Source organism: Pygocentrus nattereri, chromosome 6 (assembly GCF_015220715.1).
Source record: "Pygocentrus nattereri isolate fPygNat1 chromosome 6, fPygNat1.pri, whole genome shotgun sequence".
Taxonomy (NCBI): Eukaryota; Metazoa; Chordata; class Actinopteri; order Characiformes; family Serrasalmidae; genus Pygocentrus; species Pygocentrus nattereri.
In genome coordinates, this window is record NC_051216.1 from 45539996 (window position 1) to 45562830 (window position 22835).

General features: G+C 40.9%; 1 protein-coding gene across 2 annotated transcripts; it reads left to right on the plus strand.

Annotated features, from left to right (window-relative positions):
- The first annotated feature begins 1771 nt into the window (after positions 1-1771).
- Positions 1772-22453, plus strand: poglut2 (protein O-glucosyltransferase 2). 2 transcript variants are annotated; one of them, XM_037539126.1, is made up of 10 exons: positions 1772-1925; positions 4246-4451; positions 5884-6089; positions 7443-7520; positions 8757-8929; positions 9062-9299; positions 10893-11102; positions 13273-13362; positions 21063-21167; positions 22241-22453. In XM_037539126.1, the coding sequence occupies exons 1-10, from the start codon at positions 1876-1878 to the stop codon at positions 22256-22258; spliced, it is 1374 nt and encodes a 457-aa protein (XP_037395023.1). In that variant the 5' UTR covers positions 1772-1875; the 3' UTR covers positions 22259-22453. The 2 variants fall into 2 exon arrangements, with proteins under 2 accessions (XP_037395023.1, XP_017558545.1); XM_017703056.2 differs by having other exon boundaries at positions 1788-2137.
- Positions 22454-22835: the final 382 nt, after the last annotated feature.

The window sequence follows — 22835 nt, forward strand, 5'->3', positions numbered from 1 at the left end:
TTTGTTCTTATCGATATTACAGTAGTGTTATAGAGATTACTGGAATTTAAAAAAAATGAAAAATTCATTAAACATATGTTGATGCTAATCAGATTGAAATAAACATTGATTGATGTACACACGACGATGAGACTCGTTTGTTTCCTTCAGTTAGGCCCTAATATTTGCTTGTGTAAGCAAAGAATCCTTTGCAGTCAGCGTTTAAAGGGGCGTTCCTGCCTTTAGCCTTTAGTAGCCCACTTCGGATCAAACTGGCATTCATGATGTTGTTTGTGATGACATCATGTAGCGCAGCTTTGCATCCTATGCACTCACTGGTTTGACAGAATTCGTCATTTTGCATCCTCGTTAGTGGATTAGTGTTCTCTCACTACAATACCCAGAATGCATTACACAAACACGTCATCCTCTCATAGAGAAACCCCCCCCAACAGATTTCTTCAGGAGAAAATAAAACGTACAGACAAAGACATTTTGAATGATCCCTCCTCCCTAGATTTCTTGTAGTTTTCTGAAAGTTCCCCCCACCTTCAAGACACATCATCATAAGAGGGCTTTCCTAGTCTTTACACTCAGTCACACGAACCCAACTGTGTAATGCTGTCAGCAACACGCAGCTCCAGAGCCGCATGTGGATCTTTTACTGCCTGCTGTGGCTCCACGGCTGAATCAGATCAGTAGGTAATAATAAAATAATCCTCCTTTACAGTAAAATAAAGCTCTGCTGATCCTTCAACTCAGTTTAACAGTAAATCAGAATCAGAAGAAGTTTTATTGCCATTGTCAATGAACAGGATTCACAGACTAGGAATTTGCTTCGGCATGAAGGTGCAACATAAAAACAAGTAGTACTAGGCATGCAAAATTAAGTCCACATAAATAAATACTCTCTATGCAAATATATAGATAGAATGAATAAAAATAAAAATACAAAAGGCATGTACAACAGTACTATATACAACAGTGCAGGTGGAGTAGTGCAATTCAAGTAAAGTGACCAAGGCAGGGTTATAAAGAGGTAAGTGACGTGATTATATATTGTTCTTGAGTCCAATGGCAGAGGGGAAGAAACTGTTCCTGTGGCGGGAGGTTCTGGTCCGAATGGTCCGAAGCCTCCTGCCCGAGGGGAGTGGATCAAATAGTCCGTGTGCGGGGTGAGAAGGGTCTGTTATAATACGATCCGCTCTCCCCACAGTCCTGGAGATGTACAGGTCTTGGAGAGATGGGAGGCTGCAGCCTATCACCTTCTCAGCGGAGCGCACAATGCGCTGCAGCCTTTGTCTGGTCTTAAAAAGGTGTCTCGCTCAAGGACACCTCAGTCATGGACTGTCGGCTCTGGGGATCAAACCCACGACCTTCCGGTCACGAGGCTGGTTCCCTAACCTCCAGCCCATATTTGGTACTTAAATAGATGAACACATATTTTAAAATATATGCCTGGCCCTTTATGAGATTTGTGCAAATATCAGATTTCTGTATGTGTGGTGCAAACATTCTTTTTTTTCTGCCATTGAAATGCAGGAAACCTATTTAAAAACAAAATAAACATTCCCACTTTTTAATATCAGCTGTGCACAGCAACTGGTAGTGCAGGGTTTACCATTGAGATTTGGAACACCACCACAAAATTGCTAACACACTACACATAGTGCACTTCAGCGATTGGGAACGCAGCCCGAGTGTCTCCTCAGCTCATGTGGTTTCCTTTCCCACCCGTTTTCCGAGAGATTCCTGCAGTGTAATCTAGGAGGGGTGTGTCGGAATACGGGTGGAAAATGTAATAAGCCGGCTGGTTGTGCGTGGAGTCGCTGTAGCGGAGCTGCGGGCTAACGATGGGGAGCTAAAGGCAGTCCGGCGTCTTATGAGCACAAATCAATGCGCTTCATCTGCCGAGGAGCCGCTTCAGCCTCCAATCCGACACGTGTGTGAGTTCACACAAGCGAGCGATGTGGCCGGGAGCCCTCGGGGGACTTCTCCCGCTGCTCCTCTGGCTCTCCCCCTCCTCAGCTGGAGGGAGCGCCGGCAGCCCCGCGCCGAGCGCCGCTAAAAGTTTGGTGTGGGGTCTCGGCCTCGAGGCGGACGCCGTGCTGCCCGCCCGCTTCTTCTTCATTCAGGCTGTGGACAAGTCCGGGAGAAAGTAAGAGCCGACAGCTCAGGCCTGCAGACTGCCTTTCACTGCTGCTGAGCTCGTCCCAAAAAAGCTAATAAATTGGCTTCTTACGTGAACTTTCCCGTTCCACCTTAAATAGTAGAGCAGCGCTGCAACATTTAAGGCGGAACGGAAAATTCGTCTCGTCAGTTCGGCTCACACACCGCTAACCCAGTTTGTTTGCTTCTTATTCTAATTTTTCGGTCCACCTTAAACGGTGCCGTTCTCTTCTTGCGACTGTACAGGCGTTACAATGTAGCTCCCGCACCGTTTAAGGTGGAACGGAAAATTCTCTCAAGAAGCGACTTAAAACGCGTTAGTTCAGCCCAAAAAGCCAGTCTAGCTACAGTTGGTTAGTCCACCTTAAATACTGCTGCAGTTACGTTTTGGAGGTGGTAGGCGCTGGAATTGCAACCGCTACACAATTTAAGGTGGAACGTAAAATTCGCACGAGAAGCCGAATTCAGCCTCGTAAAACACGTAGCTAACGTGGCTAACAGGGAGTGGAGCTTTAGCAGAGCTGAGAGGGACACCAGCCTGGTTTCGCAGGTTCGGGTGAAGCTGAAGAATCTGTATGGAAGATTTATATATATATATTAATTAAGTGATATTAATGAGGACGTTTTCCATAATTATGACTTGCTGGCCCATAATAATGATTTACAATCTCATAATTAAGACTTAGCATCTCATAATTATGCCTTACTTTCTCATAATTGAGTATGACTAAATGTCTTATAATTAGAACTTCTCATAAGTATTGCCTAATGTCATAACTATGACTTAACATCCCATAATTAAGACTTAGTATCTTTTAATAATAACTTCCTGTGCCACAATGATGACTTCCTTTGTCATAATTATTACTCAGTGTCGTCATAACTCATAATTGAAGTAAAAGACTTACGTTCTCGTAATTACAACTTACTATCTCATAATTATGTCATAGTAATTGTGACTAAAGATCTCATAATTGACCTACCTTCTCATAATTATTACTTAATGTCATAATTATGACTTAGCAGCTCATAATTCTGAAAAAAAAAACATGCAATTGCGCAGTATTATTACAAGTTGCTGTACTATTAGCACAGGTTTTGGATAATAAACAAATATGTATTTGTGTTGTTGGCATGGCAACTCCTGGTTCTCGTCACCACCACTGTAAAGAAATCAGAGACTGTAAGTTTATGTACAGTCAACTGTTTCAAATGAAGCCACTCTGAATGACTCTGGGCTGATTATTTAGACATTTTTGAAAAGTTGGTGGAATTCCCCTTCAGTTCTAGACGCCGCCCTGAGCAGGTTTAATGAAGAGTGGCTGGTAAGTTATTGTTAACGTTAATATCTGTTTTTTTTACTCTGTGGCTAGAAAACCAGCCTCAAGTTGTGTGATATCTGCTAAACTATTGGCTGCTAGAAGAGGAACAGTGTAAAGATGTATAATAATCTATAATATATAAGATATAATATGTGTTTTAGAAAAAAGGAGAAACGCCGGCGGTGCTGTAGCTTATTTTGATACTGGCCGTAAGTTTATTGAAGTACTTTTAGAGACCGCTGCAGTATAGTTTGTGTTATTGCCGTTATTTTTTCAGTGTTAAACACATTTTGAAGTCTAAATATAAAACGATAGTAATCTCTTATTTCGCCGTGTTTGATCCTCCCACTTTTGTGGGGTTGGTATGAATTTATGTGCCAAATACAGTCCAAAGGAACTTTTGCACGACCATTTTTGAACGTTATTAGAATTAACCAGGCTTTGTTACTGTGTCTTTAAGACTGGCATGTAAAGGAGCTCTGTTCCGATTGGCTGCCTTGTACTGCGCCTCGTATAGAAAGCAGTCTAAGGTGAAACACTCCTTATAACTTCTGTGTGAATGGGCGGAGCTAAAGTGCTGTAAGCTGAGCAGGCGAATCCACTTGCGTTCAGGTTTTTCATGACATCACATTTGCAGCTTGATTTCGGACAGATGAGTACTTTTAGAGATCGCTGCAGTGCAGTACGTCGGCTTTAAGTCTGTACTGGATCTCCTCACCAGTTCATCTGTCTGTCTTTTTGTTTGCTCCACTCGATCTTCTTCCACGGTCTTCAGCTTTACATCTTCGCCAGGAGAGAACACGTTCGAGGTGAAGATCACCTCTCCGTCAGAGCCCTTCTCCAGGATCTGGGTGCAGGTTTTGGACCGTCGGGACGGGTCCTTCCTGGTACGGTACCGCATGTACGCCAGCTACAATGACCTGAACGTTCAAGTCCTGCTGAAGAACAAACAGGTGGCCAAATCTCCATACGTGCTCAAAGGTGATGGTCATATTTTAAAGCAGCCGAATCCTGCAGTTTTATTTTGTTTTATTTTTGTCCCCTGACGTCCGCTTTCGTTTGGAAGGCCTAAACGTGCCTAAAGGATAAATATATAAATAAATATGTAGCAAAAAACTAAAAATAATTCATTAATACTTTGCCCAGATCAATAAAGTGGCGTTTCAAAAACAAGGCAAGAGTAATCGAATTGATCAGCCAATAGTGTGTAGGTTTAGTCTTTCTGATTATCGAAATAAATAAATAAATAAATGAAGAAACGATACGAGGTCATTCATTTTCAAAGCGAAGTAGTGATTACCAACGGGAACTGAGGATTAAACCAGGGAACTTGTACAGAGGACAATTCCCGCTCCGTATTATCTTCCAGGTTTCTCGAACACAAGAGGGCGCTCACGAGCGAGTCCAAACTGAATTAATATGGAGCATTTTAAGCAAAATAGTTTATAAATGTTTAAATATTTTTAATATTAAATAATACATTCATTCACTAAACACAGAACAGCATAAAACGGTTTAACACTGCTTTTATATTTTTAAGAGCTTTTAAACTCGAGTTAAAGGAGTTTAAAACAGGGCCTCATGTATGTCCATGACGTCAGTGAGCTCGAACAGCCAATGAGCTGCTCCGCTCTTCAACCAATCAGCACTCAGTAGCAGTAATGTCAGCGTCCTGCTGCCCAAAACCTGTTATCTGTAAAAAAAAAAAAGCACACAAGTTTTTTGGCTTTTTTAGTGAAATATGTCCTTCTAACTTGTAAAATTAAAGGAAAGTTCTGAGCGTGTGATTAGAAACTATTTTAACTTTTCGATTTTAGCCATTTAGCTTCATTTACCCCCGTTCATTGGGGACTTGCTCACGGGCGCCCTCTGCTGTTGTGCAGTCATGTTTTTGATATAACGGGGGAAATAGGAAGAGGCCAGGCTCCTCATAAACCGGCTCTGATTGAGCAGCATAGCTCTTTCTCTCCGCCGCTGTGAAACGGTGCTCTCCTTTGGTTCCTGTATAATTGTTATTACTAGAGATGCAATAATGGCAGCGATGCGTTTGTGGCAAATGGACAATAATCGCAAAGACTAAATAAATAAAGAAGCTATTTCTCACCAGGGCGTTTATTTTTATCGGGATTGCATCTGATTTGTGCTCGGCGTCAGTGAAACCATGGCAACCAGCTGTCCGTTCGAGTTCAGAAACGCCCACAGGCGATGAGTGACCAGCAGTTTGGCCGACAAAGAACGAAAAGTAGCTGCTGGTGTGAACGCAGAAATGTAAATGAGCTCTGTTCTGATTGGCTGCCCTGTATTGGGTGAAACACTCCTTATAACTTTGGTGTGAATGGGCGGAGCTGAAGTACTGGAAAAATTACTAGACGGCATAATTTCTCTCTCTCTCTGTCCTTTTCTCGCTCTCCAGGTCCAGTGTACCATGAGTCATGTGACTGTCCAGAGTCCAGTGGTGCCCTATGGGAGAAGCATATGCACTGTCCCTCTTCCTTCCCTCAGATCCAGCGTGATCTGTCCATTTTCCCCAGAGTGGACCTGGAGCGCAATGCTCACGAGATCCCTCAGCGCTTCGGCCAGAGACAGAGCCTGTGCCACTACACCGTCAAAGACAATCAGGTACAGTTTCTCTGTATAGTACCAAAAAAGGGTTCTTTGGCTTATAACAATAGTGGAACCCTTTTTGGTGCAGTGTAGAACCCATTTCAAAAAAGGTTCTATATAGAACCATCTATAACACATTCTCCATCAACCTGCTTTCACAATGCAAAGAACCCTATAATCATGCAAAGGGTTCTTTAAGTGCTCATGGTTCTATATAGAGCCATTTGTTTCTTTACTAAAGAACCCTTGAAGAGTGTTGCCCTCAGGGAACCACCTGCTTTGCATTCGCTGTTTGTTTGATGCCATGGAAAACAATAATTTACATATATCCACCGATTATGCGTATAGCAGTTTAGCCCCGCCCTCTCACACTGAAGGAGAGCAGCCAATCAGAACAGAGCTCATTTGCATATATCAGCATTAACGGTGACAAACTGATAAAGAGAGGTTTGAAATAGTAGCGTGAACAGGAACTCTGGCTGATTTTGGTGCATGCACTTAATGAAAAAGATCAAATGAAATAAAAATGCCAGCTTTTTAATTGTTTTTGTGATGTCACAAAGTGCAACGTATAAGGGATGCTGGAGAAGTGCTGGAAAATGGTTGTGTAAAAAATAATTCTGGCAGATTTTGATGCGTAAAACCTCACGTCATGCGTGAGACAAAATAAAACAAAAGACAAACGGATGATATGGGCCCTTTAAAGGTTTCTGTTTCTTCATTTAACCAATGACGCAACAGAACAAAGACAACATCTAACTGAAAACAGAAGGCAGTAGGCAGATGTGCGGTACATATCATATACACTGGTGTCCAAAAGTATGTAGACACCTGCTTATCCAGCGTTTCTACTGAAATCAAGGCTATTTATAGAGAGTTTGGCCCCTTTTGCTGCAGTAACAGCTTTTACTCTTCTGGCAAGGCTTTGTTTGCTGTGAGAATTTGATTGAGCATTAGTGAGGTCAGGTACTGATGTTGGATGATCAGTTCTGGATGTCCAGCTCATCCCAAAAGCATTGGATGGAGCTCCATCACTTCAGAGAAGGCTATTCCACTGCTCCACAGCTCAGTGCTGGGGGGCTTTATACCCCTCTAGCCGAAGCTTAGCCTTGGGCATGGTGGCATGGTGTGTGGCTGCTCCAGAGCATCCCATTCTATTAGTGATTGCTTTTCTTTGGGTTTCATGCCGTGTTTGCACAATTGAGCAGTGGTTGCACCTTAAAGAAGCCAAACTGAGTCACTGGAAGAGCCGTCTGGTAATTTTGGAGTGTGTACATGGACACACAGATTTTGGCACAGAAAATATAGATATATACAGTAATTGCTGCGCTGTTCTCATGTGTTTGCTGTGCTTCTGTGTTTGTGCAGGTCTATATCAAAACATATGGAGAGCATGTGGGCTTCAGGATCTTCATGGATGCCTTTCTTCTCTCTCTCGCACGCAAAGTAAGTGTTAGTTGACCACCTCAATGGGGTGGAAAAAAAGATAGAAATCTTAATGTAATCTTGCTGCTAGTGATCAAACCATGATGTCTGATCTGGTGTCTCATTTGTGCGAAAAATAGAGGCCCAGAAACTGACGTGAAGCCGTCCATCACATTGTCACTTGCTGTATTTTCTCCGTCAGCAGGGGGCAGTGTTGTACTAGGACTTAAACTGAGATAATGTGATTCAGAAAGACAACGTGGTACAATCATTATACATTCTACACTAGCAAGAAAAGGGTTATATAACGTTATAAATAGTTCTATTGAAGGAAACGCCCTTTTGGTGCTGCATGGAACCATGTTTTAGAACCAAGCTTACCTTAAAAAAATATATTGTTAGTCTTGTTGCATATTAAGTTAATTAAGTGAACCGGGAAATTCCACCTCCACATTTAACCCATCCGTGCAGTGAAACACCACATACACACTAGTGAATACACCCAGGGGGCAGTGAGCACACTTGCCCGGAGCGGTGGGCAACCTTATCCACGGCGCCCAGGGAGCAGTTGTCTTAGGACACCTCAGTCATGTACTGTCGGCGCTGGGGATTGAACCTGCAACCTTCCGGTCACAGGGCCAGTTCCCTAACCTCCAGCCCACAACTGCCCCCATATAGCTGCTGCTGTAGCTTAATAATAATGGCACACATAAAATAATCATTTTTTGAGCTTGGACGAATCATCTAAAGATTCAGAAGCTTCATTGAGATGTTTTGGTTCTGTCCAAAACTCGGAGACCACCTTTAATTAATTTATTTTTCAGACAAAACGGCAATTATGTACAAGTTATTAATTTTTCGGTATATTGTGTGTTCACTCTTTGTCTTTGTTCCAGCTTCCATTCCTTTCCGAAGTCTCGCTTTCAGTTTTTTGAAGAAATCTGCAGGGAAATTTTTCCACATCTCCAAAGTTCAGTCCTAGAAGTTGGTTTTGTATTCACAGTTGAAGTAATCCCAAACACATTCAGTGACGCTGAGGTCTGGGCTCTGGGGTGGTCAGTCCACGATGATTCTGAGAGCACCATTTCCTTTTCTCAGTGAGGCTACTTGACAGCTTGACATCCTTTCAGACCCATAGCGCTGAGTTGTCTTCTCACAGTGGAAGGATGGACAGAAACACCTGTGGATTTTTTCAGATTTGAAGTTGGTTTATCTGATTTCCTTAAAACAGAAATCAATGTCTTTTCATGTGATCAGGTCAGGCTTCCAGATATTGAATTCTTTGTGAATTTGGGAGACTGGCCCCTGGAGAAGAAGCGGACGTCTGAGAATCTCCACCCCATCTTCTCCTGGTGTGGGTCCAATGACACCCGAGACATCGTCATGCCAACCTACGACCTCACAGAGTCTGTACTGGAGACTATGGGCAGGTATGGATGGTATGATATGAATTTTTTTGATATGCTTTGTAGAGAAGGTAGCTGTCTAATGGTGATCCTTCACTGGGCTTGGTGAAATATACACAGAGAAGACTTGTTGATTTCCCTCTTGCATTCATACAGAGTAAGTTTGGACATGATGTCAGTGCAAGGGAACACGGGTCTGCCCTGGGCTGAGAAGAACGGTACAGGTTTCTGGAGGGGCCGGGACAGCAGGAGAGAGCGCCTGGAGCTGGTGAAGCTGGCACGGGCCAACCCCACCCTGCTGGACGCTGCCTTCACCAACTTCTTCTTCTTCAAACACGACGAGAGCCTTTATGGACCACTTGTCAAGCACGTGTCCTTCTTTGACTTCTTTAAGGTGAGGGGATGGATGGATGGATGAGTGGGATGGGTAGATATATGGGTTCACTGGTGGAAATAGATGGATCACCAGGATGGATGAATAGATTCTTAGGTGAGTTAGTGGATGAAGATGAGTGGGTTGGATGAATGAGTTAATGAGTGGAGATGGATGGATGGGTTTATGGTTGGAGGTGGATCTTTTTGGTGGATATAAGTGTTGGATAGATGGTTGGGTTATATACACTATATTTCCAAAAGTATTCGCTCGTCATGTCAGTCAGTGACATCCCATTCTTAATCCATAGGGTTTAATATGATGTCGGCCCACCCTTTGTAGCTATAGCAGCTTCAGCTCTTCTGGGAAGGCTTTCCATAAGGTTTACGAGTGTGTTTTTGGGAATTTTTGACCGTTCTTCCAGAAGCACTTTTGTGAGGTCAGACACTGATGTTGGACGAGAAGGCCTGGCTGATGGATGAATGGATGGATGGGTTTATGGCTGGAGATAGATGAGATCTTTGTGGTGGATATACATGTTGGATATGATTGGGTTATATGGGTGGATGGATGGTATTATGGCTGGAGATAGATGGATCTCTTTGATGGATACACTTGTTGGATAGATGCTTGGTTTATATAGATGAATGAATCAGTGGATGAATGTATGGATGGATGTTTGAATATTAATCTGTTGGAAGGATGAACGTGTGTTTGTGTGGATAGGTGGCATGGATGAATGAGTGGCTTGTGTAGGTGAACAGATGATTGACGCATGTTTAAATGGATGGTTTTAATGGATAGATCTGTTCCATGGATGGATAAGTTTCTATAGAACAGATGAATGGATGAGTTGTTAGATGAACGGATAATAGGCGGATGAATGGAAGCATGTACAGATAGATGGGTCTGTTTTATGGGTGGATGGATGATTGAGTTGTATAGATGAATGGATGTTGGGTGGATTCAAACCCATACCTCCTAATGGATGTTTGAATTGATATATTGAATGGATGGATGAGTAATTGAATGGGTGGATAGATGGGTGTATGGATAGATGGGATGGATGAATAGGTTGTGTAGACGGACAAATGAATGGATTTGTTGGGTAGTTGGATGGATGGATGTCAGAATGGAGGGATGGGTTGGCTGTGTGGATACACTCTTAAAAAAGATGGTTCTTCAAGGGCTCGTCAGTAAAGAAAATGGTTCTCTGTAGAACTATGAATACTCAAAGAACCCATTGCATGACTAAGGGTTGAAAGGGTTCTTAAGAATATACTATAGATGGCTCTATGTAGAACCTTTTGGAAAAGGGTTCTTCTGTTGTTATGAAGTCAAGCTTGTAACCATAGAAACACTCTTCTTCAACCATCTACAGCACATTCTCCATCCATCTGAAGAACCCTTTGGTGATGCAGAGAATCCTTTAATCATGCAAATGGTTCTTTTGAGTGTTTGTAGTTCTTTACTAAAGAACACATGAAGAACCATCTTCAAGTGTGTAGAGATATAGATGGTTAGATATGTTTGAATGAATGGACGGTTTGACTGATGGATCATATATGAAGCCAGAACTCCGCAGTACAGTGGAAGCTCCATCTGTTGTTTCAGTATAAATACCAGATAAACATTGACGGCACTGTGGCAGCGTATCGGCTGCCTTACCTGCTGGCCGGGGACAGCGTGGTGCTGAAGCAGGACTCGGTCTACTACGAACATTTCTACAGCCAGCTCGAGCCCTGGGTCCACTACATCCCTTTCAAGGCGGACCTCAGTGATCTGCTGGAGAAGATCCAGTGGGCCAAAGACCACGATGAAGAGGTACAGCTATAAACGTTATAAAAAGTACGCTATGTAATGCTGCATGCTAACATGCACGTTTTACATATTTATTGCTGTAGATAACAAAACGCAGCCGAATACTTGAGATACGGGAATGAAGAAGTGACGAAGTGCGTGATAAAGACAGACAACTTCAAAAAGTTCAGTAAAAGGTTTTGTAGGGAAACTCCACCAGTTTTACAAGTAATTAAATGTAGAATAACGTCGTCCTTGAGATGTAAACACATTCATAGTGGTTTAATAGGAAATTTGCAGACACAGGTTTCTTTTGCAGTGGTGGTGATGGGAACCAGAAGTCACCATGTGTACACAAATATAGCCGTTTTATTTACCATCCAAAACCAAGTTTTTAGGTGGGATGTTGGTGTTGAATAAATGAAATATATGAATCAAAATGCATTTTCCAAAACTTTATCACAAAACTATTGGAAAACAGTGGCTACCACTGTGAATTCATAACTATTTCATGGAGTAACCTTCCGGGAGGGGGCTTTTAGAGGTGGACGTCTGGTTCCTATCACCACCACTGTGAACAATTCGGACTCGAGTAAGTTTCTCTAGAACAGAGCGTTTCACACCGAACCGCTCTGAATGACTCTGCTTACATCTAAACCGTTTAATTATGTTGAGTTTTTTTTAATCGGTGGAGTTCCCCTTTCAAGGCCAAATCAAACACGGGAAAGAAAGCTCTGTGTTTTAAAGAAGGGTGTCAGTCATGCTCTCTAAGAAAGGTAAAGTCGTGTGCTGAGTGTTTTTATCAGAGTGATGTTTGCAGTGTTTTTATTCTCATTACGTTGTGATTAGGCTCACATAAGTCAAGCGAGTTTTATAAGATCATAAAAAAAGGGAGTTCTCTCAGCGGCCAGAGTCTAAAAGATACTGTCGCTATCTTTACGACGGACTCATGATCTAAAATTAAGTGTTCAAGGTTGCTCAGCCATTGTTAAACGCTTTAGTTTTTATGGCAGAGATTTGATGGTAACAAATGCGTTCTGAGACACAAAGGTTTAGATGTTAATTCATGACAGATCAAGATTAAATTCTTAGTCAAGATTGAATAGATAATGTGTTGGTATGCATTACGCTGTGCGTTGGTGTAGACATTCATTTATCAAATGTAGGCATTTAAGTGATTTGTAACTTCATTTAAAGTGCTTAATGTGTTTTTTTTTTTTTCTTTGAACAAGCAATTTTATAATTATCAGCACCCTTGGCAAACATGTGGGGGTGGTTGGGTACAGCCCCAATTCCAAAAAAGTTGGGACGCTGTGAAATATGTAAATAAATGTAAATATCAGAATGCAGTGATTTGCAAATCTCATAGACCCGTAATTTATTCATAATAGAACAAAGAACACAAGTCAGGTGTTGCAAGTGGGGCGTTTTATAATTTCATGAAAAATAAAAAGTCATTCAGAGCTCGATGGCAGCAATGCATCTCAAAAAAGTTGGGACAGGAGCAACAAAACAATTAAGTAAAAGTTTTGATATCGAGTGAATAAATAAAGCTTAAATTTAATGGCAATCAATATAACCTTATCTTAGTATCGATGTACTATATCCTCACTATCATGTCAAACCTTGCATCTGTATTTCGGTCATTTTTATTTATTTTACAGAATATGAAAAATTGTCCAGTACAGTGTATGAATAGTTTATTAAGATTAATTGACCCTTATTAGTCCCACAATGGGGAAATTTCACCTCCGCATTTAACCCATGAAGTGAAACACCACATACACACTAGTGAGCACACACACACACACTAGGGGGCAGTGAGCACACTTGCCCGGAGCGGTGGGCAGCCCTATCCGCAGCGTCCAGGGAGCAGTTGGGGGTTAGGTGTCTTGCTCAAGGACACCTCAGTCATGTGCTGTCGGCTCTGGGGATCGAACCGGCGACCTTCCCGTCACGAGGCTGGTTCCCTAACCTCCAGCCCACGACTACTTCATGATGAATGGAGCAGCAGAAACACTACAAAATTACTTGTAACCACATTCAAATGAATGTATATTGGAGGTTTAAAGGTGACCATTTGGGACATACGAGGTTTTGAGCCACTTTTCTGCACTGTAATTTCTCTTTGAGGTTTTTGATTTCAAATCTTCCTTCGTCTTTCTTCCTGTCTTCTCTTTTCTCTCGCTCACAGGCCAGGAAAATCGCCCAGGCTGGCCAGCAGTTTGCCCGCACACACCTGATGGGTGACCAGATATTCTGTTACTACTTCAAACTCTTCCAGGTAACGACCCAACATCATGTTCTTCAGTACGTCATTTCGGGGTGTTTTTACTGGTCTGGCTGTATCAGTTTTTTAAACTTCATAAACTTGAATAAACTTTATAAACTGTCATAAACATAGCAGCGCAGGTTTTCATTTTCAGGCATTTTTTAATAGCCATTTCCAGATCTATGAAGGTCAACGCACTTGCTCGTAATCTTACCCAAGTTGATGAGTGACTAAGGGAGTTTGGCCTCTGTCACCTCATATTTATACCAGTGATGGATTTATGTTTTTTTTTTTTTTTCTTTTTTTAACAGCAATATTCAAACAATATTTAACCTCTTATTCTCCAGGGTATATTTTGGTTTGATCATCTGAATGTACATGAGCAAATCTTAGGGGGGGTGGTTTGGTACAAGCTCCCCTGAAATGAACAGAAAATGTGTTTTATGATCATAGACATGATACCATGTGCTTACAATTTACTGCTGAAAGCCAAAAATCTTTTTATTTTTTTTTTTATACAAATAATTTTTACAGTGCAGATCACTGAGGAGACGCCATCTGAGATCCAGTTTACAGCTCAGATTTGTGAAAAAATGTGTCATCTTTCAGCTTCTTTTATTATAAGGGTTTAAAATGACATCACCATCTATTTAACTGGAAAAAAGACAGTTACAGCCTCGTACGACACCCATGTTTTATAGTGGTGCTTGAAAGTTTGTGAACCCTTTAGAATTTTCAATATTTCTGCATAAATGTGACCCTAAACGTCATCAAATACGTCACATGTTTTATATACACTTAAGTTTAACAAGCTATCTTCATAATAAAACTGATTTTACAAGCAGAGCTTCACCTGGGAGGACGTGTGTATTACTTCACATAGAAGAGCTACAGACTGGAGTAGTTTATGGAAATTGTGGTAACTTTATACTAAAATGCTCTTCGCGCCAAACAGAAACGGCTACAGGTTGCTTTAACGTCCGTGTTCATGTTCTGTTTAATTAGCTTAAACAGGAGCAGCTGAAGGTCGGTTATCTCTCTCACTGGTCTGTTGTTAATTATTATGGTTAGGGTCAATGTACTGCCCCGTCTCAAATGGTCAACTGTACAAAAAGAGGACAACACGTTCCAGACTGCTGTGCTTCTGTAAGTGCTACATAAAAAGTGAACGAACAAAAGTTTATTTAACCTCTTCCTCCAAAACGCACCTCGTCATATTCTTCTGTCTGTGAAGTCTGTGAACCTGTAGGATTATCAGTTAATTTGACGGTGAAATTATAGTCAGGTGTTTTCAATCAATGGGATGATAATCAGGTGCGAGTGGACACCCTGTTTTATTTAAAGAACAGGGATCTATCAAAGTCTGCTCTTCACAACACACATTTATGGAAGTGTATCACGGCCTGAACAAAGGAGATTTCTGAGGACCTCAGAGTTGTTGATGCTCATCAAGCTAGAAAAGGTTACAGAACCATCTCTAAAAGGTTTGGGCTCCACTAATCCACAGTCAGACAGGTTGTGTACAAATGGAGGAAATTCAAGACCACTGTCTTCCTCCCCAGGAGTGGTCGACCAACAAAGATCTACCAAGTGCAATGCGTGTAATAGTCAGCGAGTTCACAAAGGACCCCAGGGTAACTTCTAAGCAGCTGAAGGCCTCTCTTACATTGGCTAATGTTAATGTTCATGAGTCCACCATCAGGAGAACACTGAACAACAATGGTGTCCATGGCAGGGTTGCATGGACAAAGCCACTGCTCTACAAAAAGAACATTGCTGCTCATCTGCAGTTTGCTAAAGATCACGTGGACAAGCCAGAAGGCTACTGGAAGAATGTTTTGTGGACGAATGAAACAAAAGTATAACTTTTTGCATTATGTCTGGAGAAAGGAAAACTGCATTCCTTCATAAGAACCTTATACCGTCTGTGAAACATGGTGGTGGTAGTTTGGTAGGTTTGGGCATCGGCATCTGGGCCATGATGGCTTGCCATCATTGGTGGAACAATGAATTCTGAATTATATCAGAGAATTCTAAAGGAAAATGTCAGGACATTCGCCCATGAACTGAATCTCAAGAGAAGGTGGGTCATGCAGCAAGACAACAACCCTAAGCACACAAGTCGTTCTACCAAAGAAGGTTAAAGAAGAATAAAGTTAATGTTTTGGAATGGCCAAGTCAAAGTCCTGACCTTAATCCTATCGAAATGTTGTGGAAGGACATGAAGATATAATATAATATCGGATTATTTTCCTCAATAAACAAATGTCCAAGTATAATATTTTTTGTGTAGTTTGTTTTAATCGGTTCTCTATCTACTTTTAGGACTTGTGAAAATCTGATGTTTTAGGTCAAATTTATCCAGAAATATAGAAAATTCTAAAGGTTTCACAAACTTTCAGACACTACTGTAAATGAAACTTATGAAATATGAAAGTTATGAAGAATATGACGAGGTGCGTTTTGGAGAAAGAGGTTAAATAAACTTTTGTTTGCTCACTTTTTATGTAGCACTTACAGAAGCACAGCAGTCTGGAACGTGCTGTCCTCTTTTTGTACAGTTGACCATTTGAGACGGGGCAGTACATTGACCCTAACCATAATAATTAACAACAGACCAGTGAGAGAGATAACCGACCTTCAGCTGCTCCTGTTTAAGCTAATTAAAGAGAACATGAACACGGACGTTAAAGCAACCTGTAGCCGTTTCTGTTTGGAGCGAAGAGCATTTTAGTGTAAAGTTACCACAATTTCCATAAACTACTCCAGTCTGTAGCTCTTCTATGTGAAGTAATACACACGTCCTCCCAGGTGAAGCTCTGCTTGTAAAATCAGTTTTATTATGAAGATATTTTGTTAAACCTAAGTGTATATAGAACACTGCCTAACTGTAAAACGTAATGACTTAGAAAAGTTACGCATGACATTCGCTGAGGTGCTTTTAAACCCACTCAGTGCTAAAAACCAATGCTTTTCTTACTAAACGCGCTACTGAAGAGCAGCAGTCGCTCGTCTCCTTCTGTCTTTTGTCTTTCTCCTCCGTTCCTCGTCTCTGCTTATCAGTTTGTGTATCTAACCATATCTAATCTTCCATCTCCGCCCATCATTTTTATGTGAGCGGACTCAAGGACAGAGTAGACAGAGGTTAATTAACGCTAAGTCATGTCACAACACCACGCACACATGTAATTACATGTACCTGGAAGAATGTTGACGGATGCTGTTCCTCACGTCTCTATTAAATGATAATAGTAATCATAATGTTTATTATAAATAGAGATGGCACAATATTTCTTTTTCTTTTCTGATATTGAAACGTTAGGGACCAACCTAGAGCGATATGATGCTATATTTTTGCTGAATTTACAGATTTTTTTTCACAGTTTCTGTGGTGTTTTTTTTTCTGTGAGTGGTTTGATGGGAAATGGTTTGTTCTAGAGAAACGTACTCCGATTTCTTTCCAGTGGTGTTGATAGGAAACAGGGGTCGCCTTGTTCACAACACCAGTATAGCCGTTTTATGTACTATCCACAACCACCAGTGAACCTACACGTCTTCTGAGCTTTTATATGAAATATTAATGATGGTAAAACAAGGAGAAAAATAAGTGTTAGTGTCAAAATGTAATAACTTTCTGTGGATTGTTAGAGGCTTTAAACTCTTCAGACGTCTGGTTCCTTCCACCACCACTGACATCAAACCACACTGAACAGCTTTGTTTACATATTGACTTCTTTTTTTTGATATCTGATCCAGCATGTTCTGCTTATAGTGGTCCATTAGCTTTACCTATTAGTATATCAGTGCTTTATCTAATAATAATAATGATAATTTTACACCAGACATATGCTTGCCTTAATAAATAAGGATTTAAAAACCTCTGTCTTCTAACTCCTATCCTCTAACTTTAACCTTAAAACAGTATTAAGCAATATTGAGATTTTGATTCTTGTGTTTTACAGTACAAGCTCCATTCTGACCTTGAGTCTCTCACAGCCTCATAAAAATCCGGTCTGTTGTGTTCCCTCTGCCTTGTTTACTACCTTTCCCTTCTAACTGCTTCCTCCGTTTTGTGATGGCTGCTTCAGCCAAATGTATATTATAAATGTAAATCCCTTTTAAATTCTATAATTATTACATGCTAAGGCTTATTATTCAGGAGTTACATGGACTACACTGTGACCTGACTGAGTTATTCCTAAGTTGTAGACATGCATAATAAAAGTTTGGGAAAACTACCATTTAAGGGTTCGGGGGCCTTATTTTGACAGTTTGTGGTGTTAAAATGTGTGAAAAGCACAAATTCACCCTGAAACCATTTTACCACAGACACCTCACCTGGATGACATCACGATTACACTTTACTGTTCAGATTCTAACAAACGGGTTGCCCTTATATGCGTTATAGGAAAACTGCAGTCAGAAGTGCTTATCAAAGACGTTTTTCCAGAATTATTCAAATTTGAAACCGTATGATTACCGTTAGCTTTTACATTACTGTATACCATTAATCTGGTTACCATCCGATCACTCTACTGTACAGTAACTGCACCCGTATCAAATATGCATAGCAGAGCAGCCGACTGTGACATTCGGGCCATAGATGTCAGAAACCTACTTTGCAAACTTTATTCGAAGCTTGTAGATTAATGTAACATTTGACCTTGTATATGCAGTCTTGTGCAAAATTATGGGCGTCCCTGGCAGACAAATTTTTTTTTAATATGAACAAAAGTGACTGCAGCCTCTACAGAGAACACACTTCACATGAATTATGAATTTTAGCCTTTTTTGATTTTTACACTGTTTAACTCAAGTAAGCTCAAATAAATGGTAATTGCAATTGAAAAATGCCATATTTAAGTTTGATCATATTTAAGTGAAGGGTGTATTCACTTATTTTCACATAGAAAATCAACAAAACATGTCATTTGACCAGAGGTGTTCAAACTTTTGCATACAACTGTCAGTTTCACAGTGACTCCTCCTGAAAGCGCAGCCGCCTCCGTGTTGAAATCAAAACGGGATTGGTTGATTCCTCTGTCCCTTTCTAATCATGTTGGTAGTCAATCTACTATGTAAGGCCTTCAGTTCAGCTCCTAAAGGCCTAACCAATGGGAGAGCTGGCTTGGCTGTTTCAGCAGTAAGCCATGAGAGGCTGTGCATTACTGCAATTTTAGCAAAGTGCCTAAAACTGCCCTGCCTGTGGTAAAATCACTGTCATGCGTGGCCTTAAGTGGCTTATTGCTTTTATAAAATGACAGCAAACGTAAAATATGATAAAATACACAGTTGTTCAGAAAACGTCGTCATAAACAAGTATTCCACCTAGAAATGTACTTCTTTTAGCGTATTGTATCATTGCCAAGCAACCATGGACTGTGAATGTTGTATATTGTAGTTATTTCATGAATTTTGAATGAATGATAATACAGCAATGTTTACTGCAGAACCCTCACTTTATAAGTACTGTTTGATCACCAAATTACCACCATGAGTCTTTAGTACCAATCCGGCGGCCCCCCTCCTCTCGGCCTGGGGTTGACTCCCTCCATAGTGCACCATGTAGGAATTTAAATACTGGATCCTGCAGCCCAGCAGAGCACAATGAAGCTAAGACATAGTCATTTGGGACACATCCACACTCGCTAAATGTGGCACTATTTGGCTGTAGAGGCTAGAATTTCTAAACTTTCATAGCTAGAACAGTGTTTAGGCCATATTGAGCCGTGTGGGATTCAGCCTGGGTTTGATGCGACTTCTGACTGAAACTTTCAAGGTTTCAGGCCTTATGTTTCAAACCAAAACTCAAACAATGAAATAAAAGTGTGAAAATTCAAAGTATCAAAAGTTACAGATGTAATTACATAATATATTATAGTGTAGCTTCAACTGTCCTGTAACATCTACACCATCACCAGCTTATATATTAATCTATACAAGTCTCCATCTCTTATACACTGTACTCTGATTATTCCAGGAACGTTCCTCAGCTCTGTATAGAAAATCGGACCCCTCTCTTTCCTCCTCAGATGAAGCGTTTCCCAAACGGCGTGGCCTTAAGGCTGTTCTCTGCAGGAGTGCTTTATGGTGCTCTATAACCACAAAACTGCAGACATTAATCTTTAAACTCCCATTCTGGCCTCAAAGCACTATAGTTATAAAACGGTGTACGTTTGAGGTGCGGAGGTCAGGCGGGCTGCAGCTACTTAAAATTTATACAATCCTTTGTTAAGAATCTTTACAGGCAGCTTGAGTGTGGGCTGCGCTGAGATAAGACAATGAGAATTAATCTAAACTTAATCAGATTCTGTTTCCAGTAATTCAAGACCATTTTCTGTTGATGCGTTTGTCCTGAGATGTTCACACAATGTAAGGGACAGCTGGTGTTTTCAAATGGTGAAAATGGAGTTGGAACGCATGCATAAAAATAAAGTAAATGGTTTATGATTGTATACTGTTGCTGGATTACGGTGAAATCCACCATAAATAGGAGTACAGCCCTCTAAAAAACCCACCCTCATATCTGGCTAGACCAGGGGGTCGGCACCATGCAGCTCCACAGCCACATACATGTCTTTTACTGCCCTGTTGTGGCTCCACAGCAGAATTTACATTTGTAGGTAAAATTAAAATAATCCTCCTTTACAGTAAAATAAAGCTCTGCTGATCATTCAACACAGTTTAACAGTAAATGGTCTCAAACGCTGGAGTTAATGTAGAACTGCTGATTCACCCTTTAACCCTGAAGATCAGCTCAGACTGCTGGTCACCATAGCAACACAGACAACAGTTTTGCCCAGCTAGTAGATAATGAAATGGCAAAGAGAGGTTTATGGCAAGCATCGATAAGTTGGAGATGAATGGACTTATTTTCATTTATAGTCACTCCAGCTGGTTTCCTGATATGTTTAATCTGCTATGAGAAACTGTCAAACACTAAGTCACGAAGCTGAAGTCAGATTCTTGCTCACCAGCTTCTTGTTCTAAGTTTCACATTCCACCTTAAATGCATTTACATTTATGGCATTTGGCTGACGCTCTTATCCAGAGCGACTTACAATTGGATCATTTTACACAGGGAGGCCAAGGTGGTGTTGGGAGTCTTGCCCAAGGACTCTTATTGGTATAGTGTAGGGTGTTTTACCCAGGTGGGGATTGAACCCCAGTCTACAGTGTAGAAGGCACAGGTGTTTACCACTACACTAACCTAACCAACCTCCAACCACTACACTAACCAACCATTTCACTAAATGGTGAAACAGTTAGTTGCATATTTGGCCACATTCTGAAAATCTGAACAAGAAGCTGGCGAATGAGAAGCGACTTCAGCCTCGTAAATAGTCAAACATTGGGACATTTTACAAGACATTGTTCCACTTTTGAGGAAAAGTTTCCTGCCAGAGATGCGAGAAAAGCAGCTATAGCTGAGCTGAAGCTTAAAGCAGAGCAAAGTGAGTCTGTGTTTTTGCTTATATTGTATTTTCAGCCTAAACTAGCACATTAGCACATACTGAGACATGTTTACAGCCAATATGGTGAAATGTTATTTCAACAAAATGGATATAAAATGTTGTGGCTCCCAAGGTGGTTTGATTTTTGTTAAAAGGACAAAATGGCTCTTCTCAACATTTGAGTTGCTGACCATGCTTTATTAACGTTCAGTGGCTTGTTGATGTGTCTGATTCTCTGGTGTGTTGATTGCTCTGTAGGAGTACGCCAAGCTGCAGGTAACTGAGCCTAAAGTTCGTGAAGGCATGGAGCTGGTGGAGCAGCCCGAGGATGACCTTTTCCCCTGTTACTGCCAAAGAAATACGGTTAGTTAAGATACAGCTACAAAGATCCTTGTGTTTGGATGCACTTTTTTTTTTTAACATATTTCCTTTTCTTGGCAGCTACACATCTTTGCAGACCCATAGTCTTGAGAAGTTGTCTTCACACAGTGGAAGGATGGACAGTTATAGCATTATGCAAAATTTAGAGACCATCCTTCATTTATTACACTTTCAGTCAAGATGCCAATTAAGTACAAGTTCTTATCTTCTGAGGAAAATAGTTATAAGATAGAGAACTGGGGAAAAAAGTGGGAGGAAAAAAAGGAATTTCCAAAACTGGTGTTCAGAAAATGATTAAAAGCTACAGAGAAAATGTGGTTCCTAACAACCACCTGCAAAACCCGGTAGACATCAAAACTACCACCATCAGGTAAACAGCGCTTAAAGCTTTCATCTCTGAGAGAGAGGAGAATATCAAGTTGCTTCAGATCTGAGAACATCCACAGGTGTTTCTGTCCATCCTTCCACTGTGAGAAGACCACTCAGCGCTGTGGGTCTGAAAGGATGCGTAGCTGATCAAGAGGAACTTCACTGAGAAAAGGAGACGGACACACGGAACAAAGAAGCTGAACGATGGACTGACCACCCCAGAGTCCAGACCTCAGCACCACTGAATGGGTTTGATTACTTCAGAAAATCATCAACCAGCTTCTAAGTTTTTATCATCTGAATATTTGATCCACACCTGAATTGAATACACTGTAAAGAACATGAGCTTTGGCTGATCTTCTTGTTTAAGGCAACTCAGCCCTTCCTCAGAATAAATGCTTGCTTAGCAAATTCTACTGAGGTGACAACGTGCATTACAGTGCAGTTATAAACAACATTCATTAAGAATCAGATTATTTTATTTGCATCACATAAACTACTTGGATACTTTGAAATTTTATTATTTTATGTCTTTTTATTTTATGTCTTTCACATCTGTCAGATTGCTTTTGATCCAGCCGCATACATACTGCAGAAATCTTTATGGCCTGTCGTTAAACAAATGCATGACCTTTTTTTATAAACCCACAATTCACTGAAAAACATCTTTTCCCCTTCTTTTTCAGGCAAGAGATGAGCTTTGATTGCCCTTTTGGGAGATCGTAAAGGAGCCGCCTTCTTATTCAGACGGAACTGATTCATAAAACATTCCAGAGTGCGCATCTTATCAGCTTATCGGTCCCGACAGGCGCCTTGTCTGAGCATTTTTCTTTTTCTACTATTTATAAAATGTGATCTTTTTTTAATCTTGAAATTAAACATACTCCAACCTAAAGTTATTACTTGGGCTTTTTTTCTGTCCCCAATTAAACGTATATGAATTCCAGATAAATCAAGGAACCACAGTATACATCCAAAAGGTTTTAGACACCTGCTCATCCAGCGTTTCTTCTGAAATGAAGGGTATTATTGGGGAGTTTGTCCCTTTTTGCTACAGTACCAGCCTCTACTCTTCTGGGAAGGCTTTACACTAGATGTTGGAACATTTGCTGTGAGGATCTGATGGCAGCCACACTGGTACATACTGATGTTGAATGTTGATCAGTTCTGGATCTCTCATCACAAAGGTATTGGATGAAGCTCCAGAGAACACAGTTACGCTGCAAAACAGTTCAGTGTGTATGTTAGGCATCAGTGGGGTACAAACTCCACAAGCTTTAT

What these genes read in the sequence shown, in the direction of transcription:
- poglut2 (XM_017703056.2), top strand. Translation starts at nt 1,947, where the DNA reads ATGTGGCCGGGAGCCCTCGGGGGACTTCTCCCGCTGCTCCTCTGGCTC. An exon ending in TTCTCTCTCTCGCACGCAAA is followed by an intron (nt 7,521 to 8,756) that starts GTAAGTGTTAGT and finishes TCATGTGATCAG; the next exon opens with GTCAGGCTTCCAGATATTGA. An exon ending in GTACTGGAGACTATGGGCAG is followed by an intron (nt 8,930 to 9,061) that starts GTATGGATGGTA and finishes GCATTCATACAG; the next exon opens with AGTAAGTTTGGACATGATGT.